The sequence below is a fragment of the Orbicella franksi genome, chromosome 11, assembly GCF_964199315.1.
Source record: "Orbicella franksi chromosome 11, jaOrbFran1.1, whole genome shotgun sequence".
NCBI classification, from domain to species: domain Eukaryota; kingdom Metazoa; phylum Cnidaria; class Anthozoa; order Scleractinia; family Merulinidae; genus Orbicella; species Orbicella franksi.
The window spans coordinates 22,601,220-22,616,657 of NC_138155.1; the positions used below are offsets into that span (position 1 = coordinate 22,601,220).

The following is a 15,438-nucleotide window of genomic DNA, read 5'->3' on the forward strand; positions in this document are numbered from 1 at the left end:
TGTTGAATGTTTGGTGTTTGGTTTCAATGCACGTTGTGAGGTTTCGGGGGTTTGAAGTGAAAACAAACGTGAGTTTACAAATGTAATAACGCAGACAAACAACGCAGGCAAACAACGCAGGCAAACAACGCAGGCAAACAACGCAGAGACGTGGTCTAATTACTGTACTATGATTAAGCCCGCTTTTCACTACGGCATAAGTACAAGCATAAGCATAAGCATAAGCACAATTGTAGTGAAGACGCCCAAAACACAACAATAAGCATGTAAGCATATTATTATTATTATTATTATTATTATTATTATTATTATTAAATTTTGCCGCTTTTAACTTATGATGCCGAGTTCAATCCGTGAGCCTAGGGCAGTCATAAGTCTGCTGGATTACTTGATGGATAGAGTCCTCCTAAGTATGTGAGCAGTTCCAAGGAGGACGGTCTTCTGTAGCTCTGTTATTCTAATATTGCCTGGGATCTTGCCGATGTAGTTTTCTGTTCCCTTCTTGACAAGCCCGAAAGCTCCAATGATCACTGGGACAATTGTTGTTTTCATTCCCCACGTTTTCTCGATTTCAATCTCAAGATCTTTGTACTTTGTAAGTTTTTCCATTGTTTTCAAGGAGGTGTTCCTTTCTGTGAGGATGGACATATCGATACGTAGACAGGTTCTTTCCTTCTTGTCTTTCACCACTATGTCTGGTCTGCTTGCTTTTATCTCTTTGCCGGTTTGGACTGGCATGTCCCAAAGTATAGTCGCTGTTTGGTTTTCTGTCACAGTAGCTGGTTCATGTTCGTAGTGTTTATCTTGTACTTTGATGTTATAGTGTTTGCATATTGTCCAGTGGAGATATGCTGCAGCTTTATTGTGTCTTTGTGTGTGTACTCTGTCTTGGCAAGTTCAGGGCATCCGGAGACAAGGTGGTCAACTGTTTCTTGAAATTGCCCACAGATTCTGCACATTGGGTCGGTGCCATCTTTCAGGATCTTGTTTCGGTAATAGTTGGTCCTAATACATCTTGGGCAGCAAGAATGAAACCTACTGTTTCTGATTTGAGGCTAGGTGTACTCAGTCAATTGTGGGTTTTGTCTTGGTCTACATCCTTCTCTTTTGTTCTTTTTGGGTACTGACCATGCAAAGGCTTTTCTTCCCATTTGCTCTTGAGTTGTTCTAAAGCTTGGTGTTTGGCTTTCAGCTTGACCCTTCGGGCATAGGTCGTGGCTGGCTCATTCTCTGCCACTTCAGCTTCTGGTAAACTGAGTTCTCGCCCGTATTTTGCGGCTTGATGGTGTATGGACATTGTTTTCTTGCCGCGGTCATGATCCCTCACAATTTTGAGGAGGTAATCATCTTTGTTGTTGAGATATGTGTTTAGGCTAATTGCAGTTGTTTTGTAGGTAATTTCTAATTGTACAAGACCCCTTCCACCTGCCTTTCTAGGGATATATAGCCTGCCCACGTCAGCTTTTGGGTGGTGCATTTTTGCCATCGTCAAGAACTTCCTTGTTTTTCTGTCTAACTTCATAAGATCTTCCATTTTCCAGTTTATGATGTTGAAACTATAAGTGACGACTGGAACAGCAAGAGTGTTGATTGCGTCAATTCTGTTGGCAGCATTAAGTTCGGATTTGAGCACCAGGCGAATTCTATGGCAATACCCTTTTCGAATTTTCTCTTTCATCTTTGCATGCTGGATCCTCTCTCCTTCATTCACACTAAGGTATTGGTAGGTGCCTTCCTGCTCGAGGTCTTGTATGGTGGTGCCAACATCGAGTTCAATGTTTTCGGTTTTCGCCAGTTTGCCTCGTTTGAATGTAGCTTTGTCAAGCCCAAATTCCATTCTTATATCATCACTGTAGCCTTTGACAATTTTAAGTAGGCCTTTCTAGTCTTCATCAGACTTGGCATAGGTTTTCAGATCGTCCATGTAAAACAGCTGAGTGATGTTTGCGTTGCTCATTTTGTATCCGTAGTTACTCTCATTCAAGAGAGAGGATAAAGGTGCTAAAGCTATGCAGAAAAGAAGAGGTGAGAGGGAATCTCCTTGAAAGATACGCTGTTTATTTTTATTTCACGAGAAGATATTGTTCCCTTAATATGGTTAAGCGTAAGGGTTGTTTTTCATTTGGTCATACTTGCTTTGATGAAATCTTTCATTTTTGGTGATATCTTGTAGATTTCAAGACATTTTAATATCCAGCTGTGGGGAACGGAGTCAAAAGCTTTCTTGTAATCCACCCAAGCTGTACTGAGGTTTTTCTTTCTCGTCTTCATATCTTCCTATATAGCTTTGTTGATGAGGAGTTGGTCCTCACAGCCGTAGCTCCCTTTTCTGCAGCCTTTTTGTTCGGATGGTAGTAGGTTGTAATTCACAAGATGGCTATAACATCTAGCTGACAAGATTAATGTTAAGATCTTGTACATTGTAGGAAGACAAGTGATGGGCCTGTAGTTTTGGGGGTTTGCAGTGTCCTCGGTTTTTGGAAGGAGGTAAGTGATACCAGTTGTTAGCCAGTTTAGGCACTCCTCTGGGTTTTCGATGCAGATGTTGTAGGCAGTAGTCAGATCTTCGTATAAGGCTGTCAGATGTTTAATCCAGAAGTTTGCTATTCCATCAATCCCAGGGGCTTTCCAGTTGCTGGATTTTTTGATAGCAGATGTTGTTTCAGCAATGGATATTTCCAGTCATTCCTGAGTGGGCGTTTGTTGGTTTTCATTATATATTTGTTTTATCCACTCTGCTCTCTCATTGTGACGCTTTTCTTTCTCCCAGATATTAGCCCAGAAGTTCTCAAGAGCTTCTTTCCCGGGTGGCTCGGAGATTTCGATGGTCTTTTTCCCAAGTTCACGATAGAATCTTTTGGTGTTTTCTTTGAACATTTTGTTCTGGTAGTAAAACTTTCGTCTTTTCTCAAAGAGCCTTATTCTCTGGGATTTAGCTAATAGCTGTTGTTTCAGTTTTTCCGTGACAGGTGGGATGTCGTCGTTGGATTTGAACTTATATTTTCTCATGAGAGCTCTTCTTTTCTTCTCCTTAACACGTCTTCCTTGGAGGATTTCAGCTAGGATTGAGATCTCTCCACGTATTTGTTGGATGTCTTTCTTTCTTTATTATTATTATTATTATTATTATTATTATTATTATTATTATTATTATTATTATTACCATAGAGCGTGAAAACTGGGGATGAGAATGCGACAGCCTGCTTTGCAGTGTGCTCGCTCTTCCTGAACAATATAATATACAGATCAATGCATTTGGGCAGATGACCTTATATAAAAATAACTATATGTAACTCATGACTCCAGAATAGCGCTATGTAACTTTATTCTTAAATCGGCCGAATTAACATCCGTAAACGGCCAATGTCACAACCTTAAAGCGGCCGAATTAACAGCCTTAAATCGGCCGAATTAACCACCTTAAATAGGCCAAATTAACAGTCTTAAATCGGCCGAATTAAAGCTTTTGATGCGGCCGATTTTAGGTTTTTAATTCAGCCGATTTAAGGTTTTTAACTTGGCCAATTTAAGGTTGTTAATTCGGCCGATTTACGGAAGCAACTTGAACAGTAAATATCTAATCGTCACTCTTGTGTCAGTTGTGTCAGAATATCCTGATTCTTTTACTTTACTGTGTTCAATAAGCTTACTCGTAAAGTACGATTTGATATTGCGGTACGAAGCCCTAGTAAACACTCTTAGGGCGTCTAGTTTTAACATTGGTCATTCAGCGAAACATTTGTTTGCGTGATCTTGTCAGAGTGGTTGCACTGAAAATACATAGTCGTTTTTGTGGGAATTAGGGACTTTAAGCAAAGACAACGCGGACGGCGACGGGAACGCCATAAGATCAGGGAAAAGCCAAAAGGTCCACTGCGCATGACTGGCGGGAAACAAGTTGACGTTCTGCGTTGGGGCCCGACGTGAGTGAAGCTCATTTCGCGTTGTCTGAAAACGTGAGTTTTCGCTTTCGTTTCCTCTGCTGTGTCAACGCTAAATAACCCGTGTTACTAATTTCGAGGAACTTTAATGTTTGTTTTCTCTTGTTATGTGAGATATTTCATTTTAAAGAAACGTCGAGAAATCTGAAGCGAACTCAAGCCAGTCGGCGAACATGTGAGTACCGTGAAATATCTTTTTGAAAGCTAATGTAAATAAAGACAACTTACATGAATTTCAATCGAAATTTTTCCTTTCGAGAAATACTCAAATGTGAAATGGCTCATGATGGTGAGATTCTAACACATTTAAAAGGGTAGACACCATTAAAACTTGCGTAGCTGTTTCCATTTTCAGTCGTAAGATCAGTGGTTTACTTAGATCTTTATCAGTCAGCACACTGTTTTGTCGCGCCAGTCTGATTAAACATCTGCTGATAACAAGTTCGTTTACTTCATTGTACAACTCAGCGAGAAGGGGCAAGTTGCGTTTGTGGAAGCGAAATTCAGACCAGCACTCGTCGTCTTCAAACCATCGAAGTTAAAATCAGGAAAGGAATCATTAGACCGGTTTAAATCGTACAAGAGTAGAAGTTCGTGATCGTTTAACACACCTTCATCGTGGATTATCAAGAGTTGATTGCGAACTTCTTTCAATAAAGTGATCCTAGTTCATCTTGATAAACAGAGGACGAATATCGATTATGTCAATAAGCTTTCAGTGCGGAAACCACGGTTTCCGACGGTGCCGCTTAATGTTTGTGAATTCCCGCCACAACGGCGTTCTCTCCCCAGCCTTCTCACAGGTTTCGGCGTCCCCGTCGCTGTCCGCGTTCCCGCTGCTTAAAGTCCCTACTATTTGCTACAATACGTCATATCCTCACTTTTTTTCATATTTGCCACTAGAATTGTCACACAGCGAGCGAGCCGACAACCGTAATAGAAATTAAATATTTCATTTTTCTGTAAACAGTTTTTTTATTGCATATTTACATTCATGATATCATAAGATATTCTAGCTAAGATATTCTATCATAAGATATTCTAGCTAATCATTTTCAAAAGAACGAAAAGGAACGATAACAAATCAAGAAAAGAAACGAGATCCCGAAAAGGAGAAATAATCAACTGGTTATCAATTTTTTTAAATCGGTTTTTGTGGATGATATAAATAAATTTTCCATTCGTGCGCATTTACACTCGTAATCTTTCCATCAACAGTTGCATGGAAACCTTTACTTCAAGATAAACATGCACTAGGGTTGCGGGGGGGGGGGGTGGTAATTATAAATGGGAGGGAGGTCAAGATCACGTTTCACGGAAAATAAATTGGTCCTTTCACAGTTCACGGGAAACAAAATCAGCACTTCACGTTTCACATTGACATTTATTGACACGAACTTTCGTAACTTGTGATATTTGAAAAGTAACGCCCAAAGCACAGCCTTGTTAGATGCCTTTATCCCGATGGTCTGAACATCCGTGAAGAAACATATTAATTGTTTCCTTTTATTATGTTATTTCATTATTTTATTTTTCCATACACTTATCTTTAATTTATACAGTCAGTTAGTTTTACGTATTTCCAGACTACGAAAATATGGTACATAAAAGCATGTCCCAATGACTTGTACCTGACGAAGGCTGGTTTGGCCAGCCGAAATATAGTACACCTTCAAAAAAAATCATGCTACGCTGTGTAGGATTCTTCTTTAATATTTTTCATTTTACATGTGAAGCCGATTAGATCACTATTGATCCAACGTACGTATACTAGCAAGATCATCGTTACGGTTGCTTGCTTAAACATTTTATGCTCTTTATCATCCGTCCGCTTCTTGTTCTGCGCGCAGCGAAACGAAAACCGAGTTTCTTGTTTTGCGCATGTCGAAGAGTCGGCACTACTTTCCTCCACCACTACATCGTCCTATTCGCTGTCGCAGAAGTCTTCATTATATTCAGAAAGCTGATCACCTCCCGGATTCCTTGATGAAATCGCACCTTCTCTCCTTTATCTCTTGAAAAGTTATTTTGATGTTCCTTTTGTGGTCCAAATTCTAGCCGTTCTCCCTGGTGGAGAGTAGTCTGATACATGGTGAGAGTGATATGAAAATGTGTGTCTGCTACAGGTTCAATTTCGGACAAATCAATCTCATTTTCATATGATATATTTTGCGCAAGGACTTGTTTTAAAACAGAAGCAAAAGGGAATTCAGAAATGGTCCTACATGTATTCTTTTATCAAGCGTAGCTTAAAATTACGATGTTTTGATGATTTGTAGTAGATAAGGGTGCTGGAATCTATCTGATCAGGAGCTTATCACTAAAAGTACCCCATATTCCTGTCACGGTGTTTTCACAGACTGATCTATTTTTAGTTTGAATTTACCGCGAATTCAGATCCCCACCGGAGCCTCAGTGACCAATCACAAGCACGGACTTCAATTTTAACAGACGTCATCATCTCACCGGAAGATTACAAAGACAAACAGCCAATTTTCCTTACTGATGCGCGCTCATGTAGACCGGAACTGACATATTTCGCGGGAAGAGAAGCCTAAAAATAGACCGGTCTGTAAAAATGCCGTGACTTAGGCTTAGTGTGGGAGTTGCACGCTCCTAGAGATGGGCTCCTGAACTGATATAATTTTATTATCTAGTAGGAGTTTCGATTATATATTCAGCATCAATTTTCCCTTTGGTAAGTATACATTGTATACGTTGGATATCGTTCTAACCGTTATCGCTCTAACCGACCTAATATTCGAAGAGACATCTTCTATTTCATGATAATTTAACTAAAGTTAAAGGAAACCCCAAAATTACACTTCTGTAATTCTGTTTTCTTTGTGTGTGTGTGTGTGTGTGTGTGTGTGTGTGTGTGTGTGTGTGCGAGTCTGTGTGTAAGAGACTGAGTGAGTGAATTAAAGTGTAAACTGAAGTAATATAAGAAGTGATCGTGATGTGAGCAATCCATACTGAAAGTAATGTAAGTAATTATCTGTTTTGCAAGTAAAAATTTAAACTGAAAAAGAACAACAGGCTATAAATAAATAAGCACATCTGCATGTTAAGCTGAGTTGCCCTCGACGCATTTTCAAGAAGGGTATTTATCAAACGAAAAGTCCTTGAAAAAAGGATAGCTTTTCATCATCTCCATGACTCGCTTTATTTGCTCGTCACTCCACACTACTTTGTCCCTCGTGACTGAAGGCCTTCCGTACATGATTTTACTGCATTTTTCATAGTAATCCTCAGAACACGTGACACCCAAATGGTCACACAATCTTTGTAGCGTTTCTCGGGGTCTTAGCACTGTTTCGTGTGCCGGGATATCGAGAACCGCATCTCCATACCGTTCCCTGACGCGTTGATTTGCAGCAGCTAAGTCAAAATATTGTGTAATGCTCCTTTCCAGGGCACTATTGGCCTCTGCCTGTCAGAGATGAAACGGGAAACCAATACATGCTTTATACTTTTAAAGTGGTTGCTTTAAGGACGGTGCCTACTTTTGTTAGTGCGCACACGTTCTGCGCATCACGCAAGGCATGGTTTAAACGTCACGCGCGCGCTGGGTTGACATGACGCAATCAACTACGCAACCAAGTACGCGACTAAATTGAAAGCAAAATTTTCCTACTGTGACCAAATCAAGTTTAATGAACCTGTACTTAAACCAGGAACACCAGAACAGCAGCATATCGCTAACCACTAACTGTTAACGTTTTCCAGCTGAAAAACTAGCTGTTATCTGTCGAAAATTATACTGAAATCCAACCGTAAACATGCACCTGCAGATGGCGTAGTGCGCGCGCAAAACAAGTGCGAGATACGCAAATGTTTTACTTACTGGGGAGGTGACAGGAAAAAATGTAACAGGCACCGTAAAAAGTTTTAAAAAGGATCAATAACTTTAAAAAACGCGTGGTTACCCCTATATTTTATGTTATGAAATGGAAGTGGCAAGCCTATTCAGCAGGTGATTAGTTTCTGGTTGTGAGCAAAAGATATTTAGACTGTATTTTAGCTGAAACAGAGGAAGGCTGTCAGGGACGCTAAAAGTACTGTTGCAACGATTTTGTTATTAAAAACATACCAAAAATGGTATTTACGTTACCATTTACCATGTAGTTTTCAGATCTTTATAAATGTGTTTGCTTTTCTGTATTTAAAGGCGAATTCTAAAGAAAGCTGTGCAGAAATATCCTTTCCTTCTATTTTCAGAAAAAGGCTGATGCAGCATTTTTGTTGAGATTCAAGGCTAATTATCTCGAAAAAATGCTTGGCTACCCTCTTTTTTCTTTGTGGATTCCGATAGCCCCGGCAAAGATCTACTTTTTCTGCACGGTCCTAACCTGGCGCAAAAACCTTTGTATTTAGTAGGCACCGTCCTTAATAGTCATTTACGTTTCTCGCTCACTTCAGCTCAAACTCATAAAACTCATTGCCAAGGCCGAACTCTGTTTGCTGAAAACAACCTATAAAAATGAAATCAAGATTTTGCCATAGTTTGTTTGCTAACAACGCAACTAAATTACAGCAAAGTTCAGGGTAAACCGGCCGTGTGAACCCGTTGATACCACCCACGAACTAACTGCCTTGGGAAGGAATAAGGTGAGAAAAACATTTTCGCACTTAAGCTGAAGAAAAAGAGGCCTGAACCCAACCCTACACTGATTTAAAGGAGCTCAGCCATGGCATTTCGAGTTTCTTTTGCCATATACAAAATTAACTTTAATTTGAAGGGAACCTGAAAATAGTAGTTTACCAAGATAGAAAAACACCAAATAGATACTAATAAACCATAGAGGAGCAAGGATGGTTAAGGAAGGAGAAGATTAACATGGATTGCATACATCGAACTTGGAAAATTTAGGTTAAACTTAGTAAGATGCACAAACCATGACGTAACACCTTTAAGTACTCATAACTAAGAGTCCCGTATGTAACCTGTTCTCCCCGGTAGGCAAATCCACGATATCATGCCATTGTCTTATACCCATGGAAAGTTCAAGAAGGAATTAAAGACCCCATTAAATTTCCTCAACAGAATATTCCAGCTTAACGTGAAAGAGAAAAATATCTTAAGGAGGAAGCAATAAAAAAAGCAAAATCGCACCCGTTATTTGATCGTCACGCAACGCTTCTCAAAGATGTGTTACGTGACAGAAAGCGCTGCGTGATGGATGACCAATTTAAGACGAAAGGAAATTATGGCAATTCCTGGATGCTAAACGAATGGTAGGTTTTGTACCATGTGAAAGTTTCTTTATCAACATTGATCAATCACAGCACACCTGTTACTTAGCTAATAAAGATAATTTATAAAACGCTGAGCTTTATTAGTAATATTAATTAATAATAGTTATAAGGAAAGAAAAAAAAAGAAAACAACTCACTTTAAATCCTTCTTCTCTCGCGGCGTTGCGTTTATTTGCCTTACGTAGCGTCATAGTGGAAATGTTGTCAAAGGGGTTTCTCACGACGTGTATGAATTTCATTGGTACCTGAACAAGTTGACGGATTGCTTCTAGTTTACTCATATTGTTGGGATCGATTAGTGTCTTCGATGTTTTGCCTCCTTTTTTGTCTCCGATTACCTTGAGAGAACAACAGTCGTTAAAACATAATCAACCAGAGACAGTGGAATGCGCGTTGTGACACAAAAGAAGAGAGATCAACATCTAAGAGAACACAATCCCCGTACGGGCCTTTTCGAATGACAATTTTTTCAATCTAGTTTTAGCGCGTGGGTTATTTTAGGAAAGACACGTGAATGTTCAAGTTAAACGACGTAATAAAATTTGAGGTTTGGTTTTGTTAATTAAATAAGTAAAAAATGTGCCCGGTTATTCGTAGGAAAAGGGGAGGAAACATTCTAACTGACCGGCGTTTTGAAAGAGGTTTCCAAAGATATATTAATTCGTTTTGTACTTTTCGAGAAACGACTTTCGAGGGTGTGCAATTTTTTTCGGCAGCCATGGCGCCTCAGGTGAATCAGTCACGCAGAGAAATGGCTTATAGTCGAAATAAACTTGGGATAAGCACATAGAAGGTAATTTTTCTGCCTAGCGCTTTGAAAATGCTTTCCAAAAGACCTCTCTCTATCTTAAAAGCAAACTGATTCGTTTATCTCTTAACCCGTTCCATTTTCAACTTCAGATTTAGATGGACGCGACGCGATGACCTTGATGACAGCGCGATCATGGCACCTAGCGTAAAAATAACTTCCACAGCATGACACAAAGCTTAAAATAGATTGAAAAAGATTATCATAGGGCACGGGGATGTGTTCTCTTAGATTATAGACTCTTGGGGCGCTACATTTCGAAGGGGCTTAGGGCTGTCCACAAGATGCATGCCGGAACTTTGTGGAAACGTTTTCACAAATCTTACAGTTAGGCACGAAGAATCAGAAAGTTCTACAGTTCATTGAAAATAGTAATAGCGGCAGCACACGTTCGCCTATTGTAAAGACAATTATTATTTATTAACTCGGGTTGCAATAAATCTACACAAAAATGCTTTGATATCTCACTTTTGAAGGTCAGTTATCATAAATGTGAATTACCTAAAATGACAGAACTCCACAAAAAAAAGTCATGACACTGTCTAGATTTTTGCAGCAGCTTTTAAGCAATGTCTTGAGAAATTTTAAGCAACTAGTGGACAGCTCTAACTTTGAAAAAAAAAGAAAACATTTCAAAATAGCTCCAGTTTTGGAATCAATACATGTATAAAGAATGCACCTTATTCCAAAATGGCCGCCATTTTAGTATTCTTTTGTTTACTTGAAAATGAGCCCTTGTTGCCTCGTTTAAGGGAAAATATTCTTTTGAATTTCGAGTTTAAGACCGAGGTAAAAGGGGCTAATTTGCAAGTAAACAAAAGAATACTTAAATGGTGGCCATTTTTGAATAACGTGTATAGCATTGTAAAATTCCGCTTATGTGGTCCCCCTCCTAGATGTCCTCCTACACCAAAAATAGGCTGGTAATAATTCTTCCCCTTCACCCATTTATACACCTGGGTGGAGAGAGACACTGTGAGCTCGAGAGTAAAGTGTCTTGCCCAAGAACACAACACAATGTCCCTGGCCAGGGCTCGAACCCGGACCGCTCGATCTGGAGACGAGCCCACTAATTACGAGGTCACTGCTCCTCCCAGTGTGGGCTATACCGGCCCTACTTATCTTTCATTGCCTTTTCTTGTTCAGGTAGAAAACGTTATTCATTAAATTATTAAGTTACCTTGATTCTATTTTGATAACCTCCTTGCCATAAGCCAGGTACGTGGTATGTATAAGCTTTTGGACCCTTTTTAGTATAATTGGCGCTAGCACGTATTCCAAATTTAGCTTGTTGCGTAGAAAGCTTGTGAAGGGCAGAAAATAAAGCGTATCTCTGCAAATTGTTCGGTTTAAGTTCTGGTGACAGGTATCTTCCCAGTTTTGACATCAAACCGTATTCGTGTGGAATGATAATTTCTGGATGTGCATCCAATATGGCGCCCACTAAGCTGTGACTACTTCGTTGATAACCAATGAACATTACAAATGTCTCCACTCCATCGTACAATTTGAAAAGATTCTCTGTAGAAGAGAGGGAAGTAGTTTCCTCTGAAAGAAACAGAAGCAATGTGTGTGAATATATATTGTTGGTGACTTTCATCTCACAAACGCCGGTGATTGTGATTGTCATTCGGTGTGATCGTGAAATGCATAGGAATTAAACATCCAATGTTTCCTGCCGTATAGTAGAAGTTGTTCGTTGATGATTCCCCAGAATTGAAATAGGATGTGACTCGTAAAGGAAGGCACGGTTCCTTAATTTCATTTCTAAAACTCGTCACGATTTCAGTCCTGGTTCTAAATACAAGATCTACTTCGCCAAGAACTCCCGACTTTATTCTCAGATTTTTAATTATATTACATCTTAATGCTTTTGTTTCTGTTTTATCTTTTTGTGTGTGGCAATACCTGGAAAATAGCGATACTTACAATACTGTAATGATCTAATTGTATTAGACCACTATGGTGGCCTACAAGGACTGCCATAACAAAAAACCCATTGTCTTAACAAGTTTCTTGTAAATTTATGTTTTATTTGCTTTTTCGGTTTATTTTTTGTTTCTTTTAATGTCATTTTATTTTTATTTTTATCACAAAAATATTTTAATTTAAAATCAAAAGTAAATAAATCAAGAAATTGATTTAAATCAAAAGAAAATATCTCAAGAAACAAAATAAAAACAAAATGATTCTGAAAATGAAAGTAATTTCAAACGAAACCAAACTTTGCGGCGAAATCAATTTGTGTCTTTCGAAGATTTCGACGAACTCTCCAATGATAACATTGAAAACGCGTGTTTTTTTTCTTTTTTCTTTTTTTGCTATGGCAACGATAGGCCATGGGCAATTTTGCTTTTAGTTTAGTTTACAATAACTTTTTTTTTTCAAATTATTTTTTAAATTAGTTTTTAAATTTATTTCGCCGCAAAGTCTGGTTTCGTTTGAAATTACTGTTATTTTCAAAATCGTTTTGTTTTTATTTTGTTTCTTGAGATATTTTCTTTTGATTTAAATCAATTTCTTGATTTATTTACTTTTGATTTTAAATTAAAATATTTTTGTGATAAAAATAAAAATAAAATGACATTAAAAGAAACAAAAATAAACCGAAAAAGCAAATAAAACATAAATTTATAAGAAACTTGTAAGACAATGGGTTTTTTGTTATGGTAGTCCTAGGCCACCATAAAGACCACCGTTTGAGTAAAATAAATTTATAGGTTTCATTAGGCTACTCGAAGTTTATTACTGCATGAGAATATCCGGGACACATGATCCGATTATAAGAATGAAAAACAGGGTTTCAAGCTAGCTAGAATGCCCAACTTTTCCTTAAGCTTTTCAATGATCTGTATCTTCATTTGTTTACATGTATGTCGAAATGGTCACAATTCGGAAGTTCTGTCATCTATGGAATAGCTTTAGAAATTCAGTAAGCGCGCCAGGGTACGTTTTCAACAGTGCTTTAAGACAATCCCAAACCATTAAATATGAGAATAAATGTGAATTAAATTTACCATTTCGTTTGGAGAGGATGGCCGGCTGCTTTAAAGGTGTATTCTTGAAAATTGAGCTCAGATCGGAATTCTCGACTTGAAGAAAGTAAAAAGCCACGAACAAGCTTGCAAAGAGTCCAGCGAGCAGCAGAGGAAAGCATGTTGAACTTCGTCTTAGAAGCATCTCACTGGTCGTGAATCATTAACCTGAAAAATAATCATGTTGTGTTGGCTGTTTTACATCAGGGTTCTTATTAGCTAACCATTGTCTGTGGCCATTCAAATGAGAGTCATTAAGCTGTTCTTTGATGGCTCTGCTACTCAGGCCTTTTTAAACTATTTACCATAATGCATAAGGTGGCTGTGACCTTTTGAATTTGTGCATGTGATCTTGTACAAGATTATGACCATTTAATTGGAAGATGACAATTTTGCGCGTCGAAACCTTTCTGTAGGTTTCAAATGATATGTTAGAATAGGATTTGCCAACTCTGACGATGGAAAACATAGATCTAATTTAATTTGTCGCCACAGAGAAACACGAGAGCCATTCTTTAGGCTGTCATATGAATGACTAACCACGTGCACGACACCAGCAAAGGTTTTGCCGACACAAACATGACCATGGAAACCAGCGCCGTAGCCAGAAATAAATTATTTGAAATTATAAATTATGACTGAGGCAATCTCCATGAAAAAATGTATGACTGAGGCCATGTCCATGGTTAGCTCTCTTCTTAGGTTTTTACGGTGTTTTTGATGACTATTAACAACAAAACCGAAGAAAAGAATGGCTGAGACAAGCGCCTCTGTTTGCCTGTTACCAACTACGGCCCTGGAAACAATTCTGCCTTGTCAGCCTTCATCAGTGAAGAGAAAATACGTCCAAACATGTAATACAGAAAAAGAAGAATAATCATCTTTTTATAGATATGTTCTTCCCAACGAAAAATGACTCTATTTGATCCAATACAATGCCTTCCTCTTGGGGATGTTCCTTAAAAGTTTGCTATTAGCGTGACATGAATCAAAACAAATACAAAGCTGTTAAATGTATACTGAAAATGAAAATGTATTATTTAAAGTGCAAACGACAAGTATTAATCCATTCTTGTCGGTTTCACCACGGTTATTTGTATATTGCTGGCCGATTTTTGATTTGACGTTCAAAATTAATTATCTTGTAACAGTCATTCATCATTTCTGGTATAAAAACCGTGTAAGTTTCGATAATGCTTAACCCAAATTGAACTTTCACGATTCGGTTTCAACATCCGTCGTGGGATTCAAAGTAAGCGAACACAGGCAAACAGAGAAGACGTTCACTCACTGTTTAAATAAATGATAAATTACAGAACACAGGAAAGGCCTTATTTATTTGTTGATGTTCTATATACAAGGCCATCTGCTGTAGCCACTTTGACTTAATGACCGATTCACGCAGACTAACATTATACCGGAATCATCGGTCAGTCATACTTAAACTTCAACACCGCTGCGACTACTCTTAACCAAACAGACAACCAAACAAATTCTGTACAAATTCTGTTTTCATGCTGAAAACCTCACTTGTTCTCAATAGATTTCCCTCAAATTATCGATCTGAACAAGCTATACTCTACGGAAACAATGAATTTGTGATTTTGATTGTTTAAACATTGCTCATTTTGAAGACAATTATTATGACTGGAGTGGTCACACAGTAAATTTGAATTTTTTTGGAGGGAATTATTTGCTAGAGTACATTTTCTAACCTTTTCGTTATTTGCCAGTGGTGTGAACTGTAACGTAGCGGGCGAGCGGACAGCAGTACAAAAGAAAATTATGATATATTCCATATTTCTATAAACATTTATTAAATATACTACTTGAGATATAACGCGCGTGCTAATTGGTCAATTGGTGTGTTTAGATGAATTAAAGTTATGCAAACTCTCCACTGCGTCTCGAGTTTGCATAACTCTATCGAATTCTCCGCCCCTTGTGTTTAGATGAGGTTAATATGTGAATACGGAAAAATTGCTCTATTGCTTAATTATTACACATACCCTTCTATCTCATGAAATATGCCAGCTAATTATTTTTAAACGGACGAGAAGAAACGACAACAAATCAAAAAGAAAATAACGAAACAGAAAATCATAAAATTGGACATAAAATTTCCTAAAATACTTTCTGTAGGTGATATAAATTTTGGTCGTGCGTTTTTAAATTCGCAGTAATGTTTAAGTTTTCTTTCCTTGAAAAGTTTGCATGGAAACCTTTCCTTCGTGGCAATTATGCACCGTATTATGACTTACTGTCATTGTCATTGAAGTTCGTGTGTGAATATTTAGTATATGGCCATGGCTTCGAAATAAAGGAGATAGAAATTAATTGAAGAAAAGTTATATATTTTCATTGTGTTTGAAACATATTTATCAAGAGGAAATGT

General features: G+C 38.1%; 2 protein-coding genes across 2 annotated transcripts; both read right to left on the reverse strand.

Annotated features, from left to right (window-relative positions):
* Positions 1-345: 345 nt before the first annotated feature.
* On the reverse strand, positions 346-1,837 carry LOC145502212 (uncharacterized). Its single transcript, XM_081481470.1, has 2 exons — positions 1,129-1,837; positions 346-887 (listed from the first exon to the last, which is right to left on the reverse strand). Exons 1-2 carry the CDS (start codon positions 1,835-1,837, stop codon positions 385-387), a joined length of 1,212 nt encoding a protein of 403 aa, XP_081337596.1. The 3' UTR covers positions 346-384.
* A 4,854-nt stretch (positions 1,838-6,691) lies between these two features.
* On the reverse strand, positions 6,692-15,065 carry LOC145502855 (uncharacterized). Its single transcript, XM_081482255.1, has 5 exons — positions 14,759-15,065; positions 13,026-13,211; positions 11,189-11,556; positions 9,338-9,538; positions 6,692-7,374 (listed from the first exon to the last, which is right to left on the reverse strand). Exons 2-5 carry the CDS (start codon positions 13,186-13,188, stop codon positions 7,036-7,038), a joined length of 1,071 nt encoding a protein of 356 aa, XP_081338381.1. The 5' UTR covers positions 13,189-13,211; positions 14,759-15,065; the 3' UTR covers positions 6,692-7,035.
* Positions 15,066-15,438: the final 373 nt, after the last annotated feature.

Excerpts from the sequence above, each read along its gene's own strand:
- LOC145502212 (XM_081481470.1), bottom strand. The coding sequence starts at position 1,837 with ATGGAATTTGGGCTTGACAAAGCTACATTCAAACGAGGCAAACTGGCG. Across the intron at positions 888-1,128 it reads GGAAGAAAAGCCTTTGCATG|ACAGAGTACACACACAAAGA; the intron begins GTCAGTACCCAA and ends GAACTTGCCAAG.
- LOC145502855 (XM_081482255.1), bottom strand. The coding sequence starts at position 13,188 with ATGCTTCTAAGACGAAGTTCAACATGCTTTCCTCTGCTGCTCGCTGGA. Across the intron at positions 11,557-13,025 it reads CATCCTCTCCAAACGAAATG|AGGAAACTACTTCCCTCTCT; the intron begins GTAAATTTAATT and ends TGTTTCTTTCAG. Across the intron at positions 9,539-11,188 it reads GTTATCAAAATAGAATCAAG|GTAATCGGAGACAAAAAAGG; the intron begins GTAACTTAATAA and ends TGTTCTCTCAAG.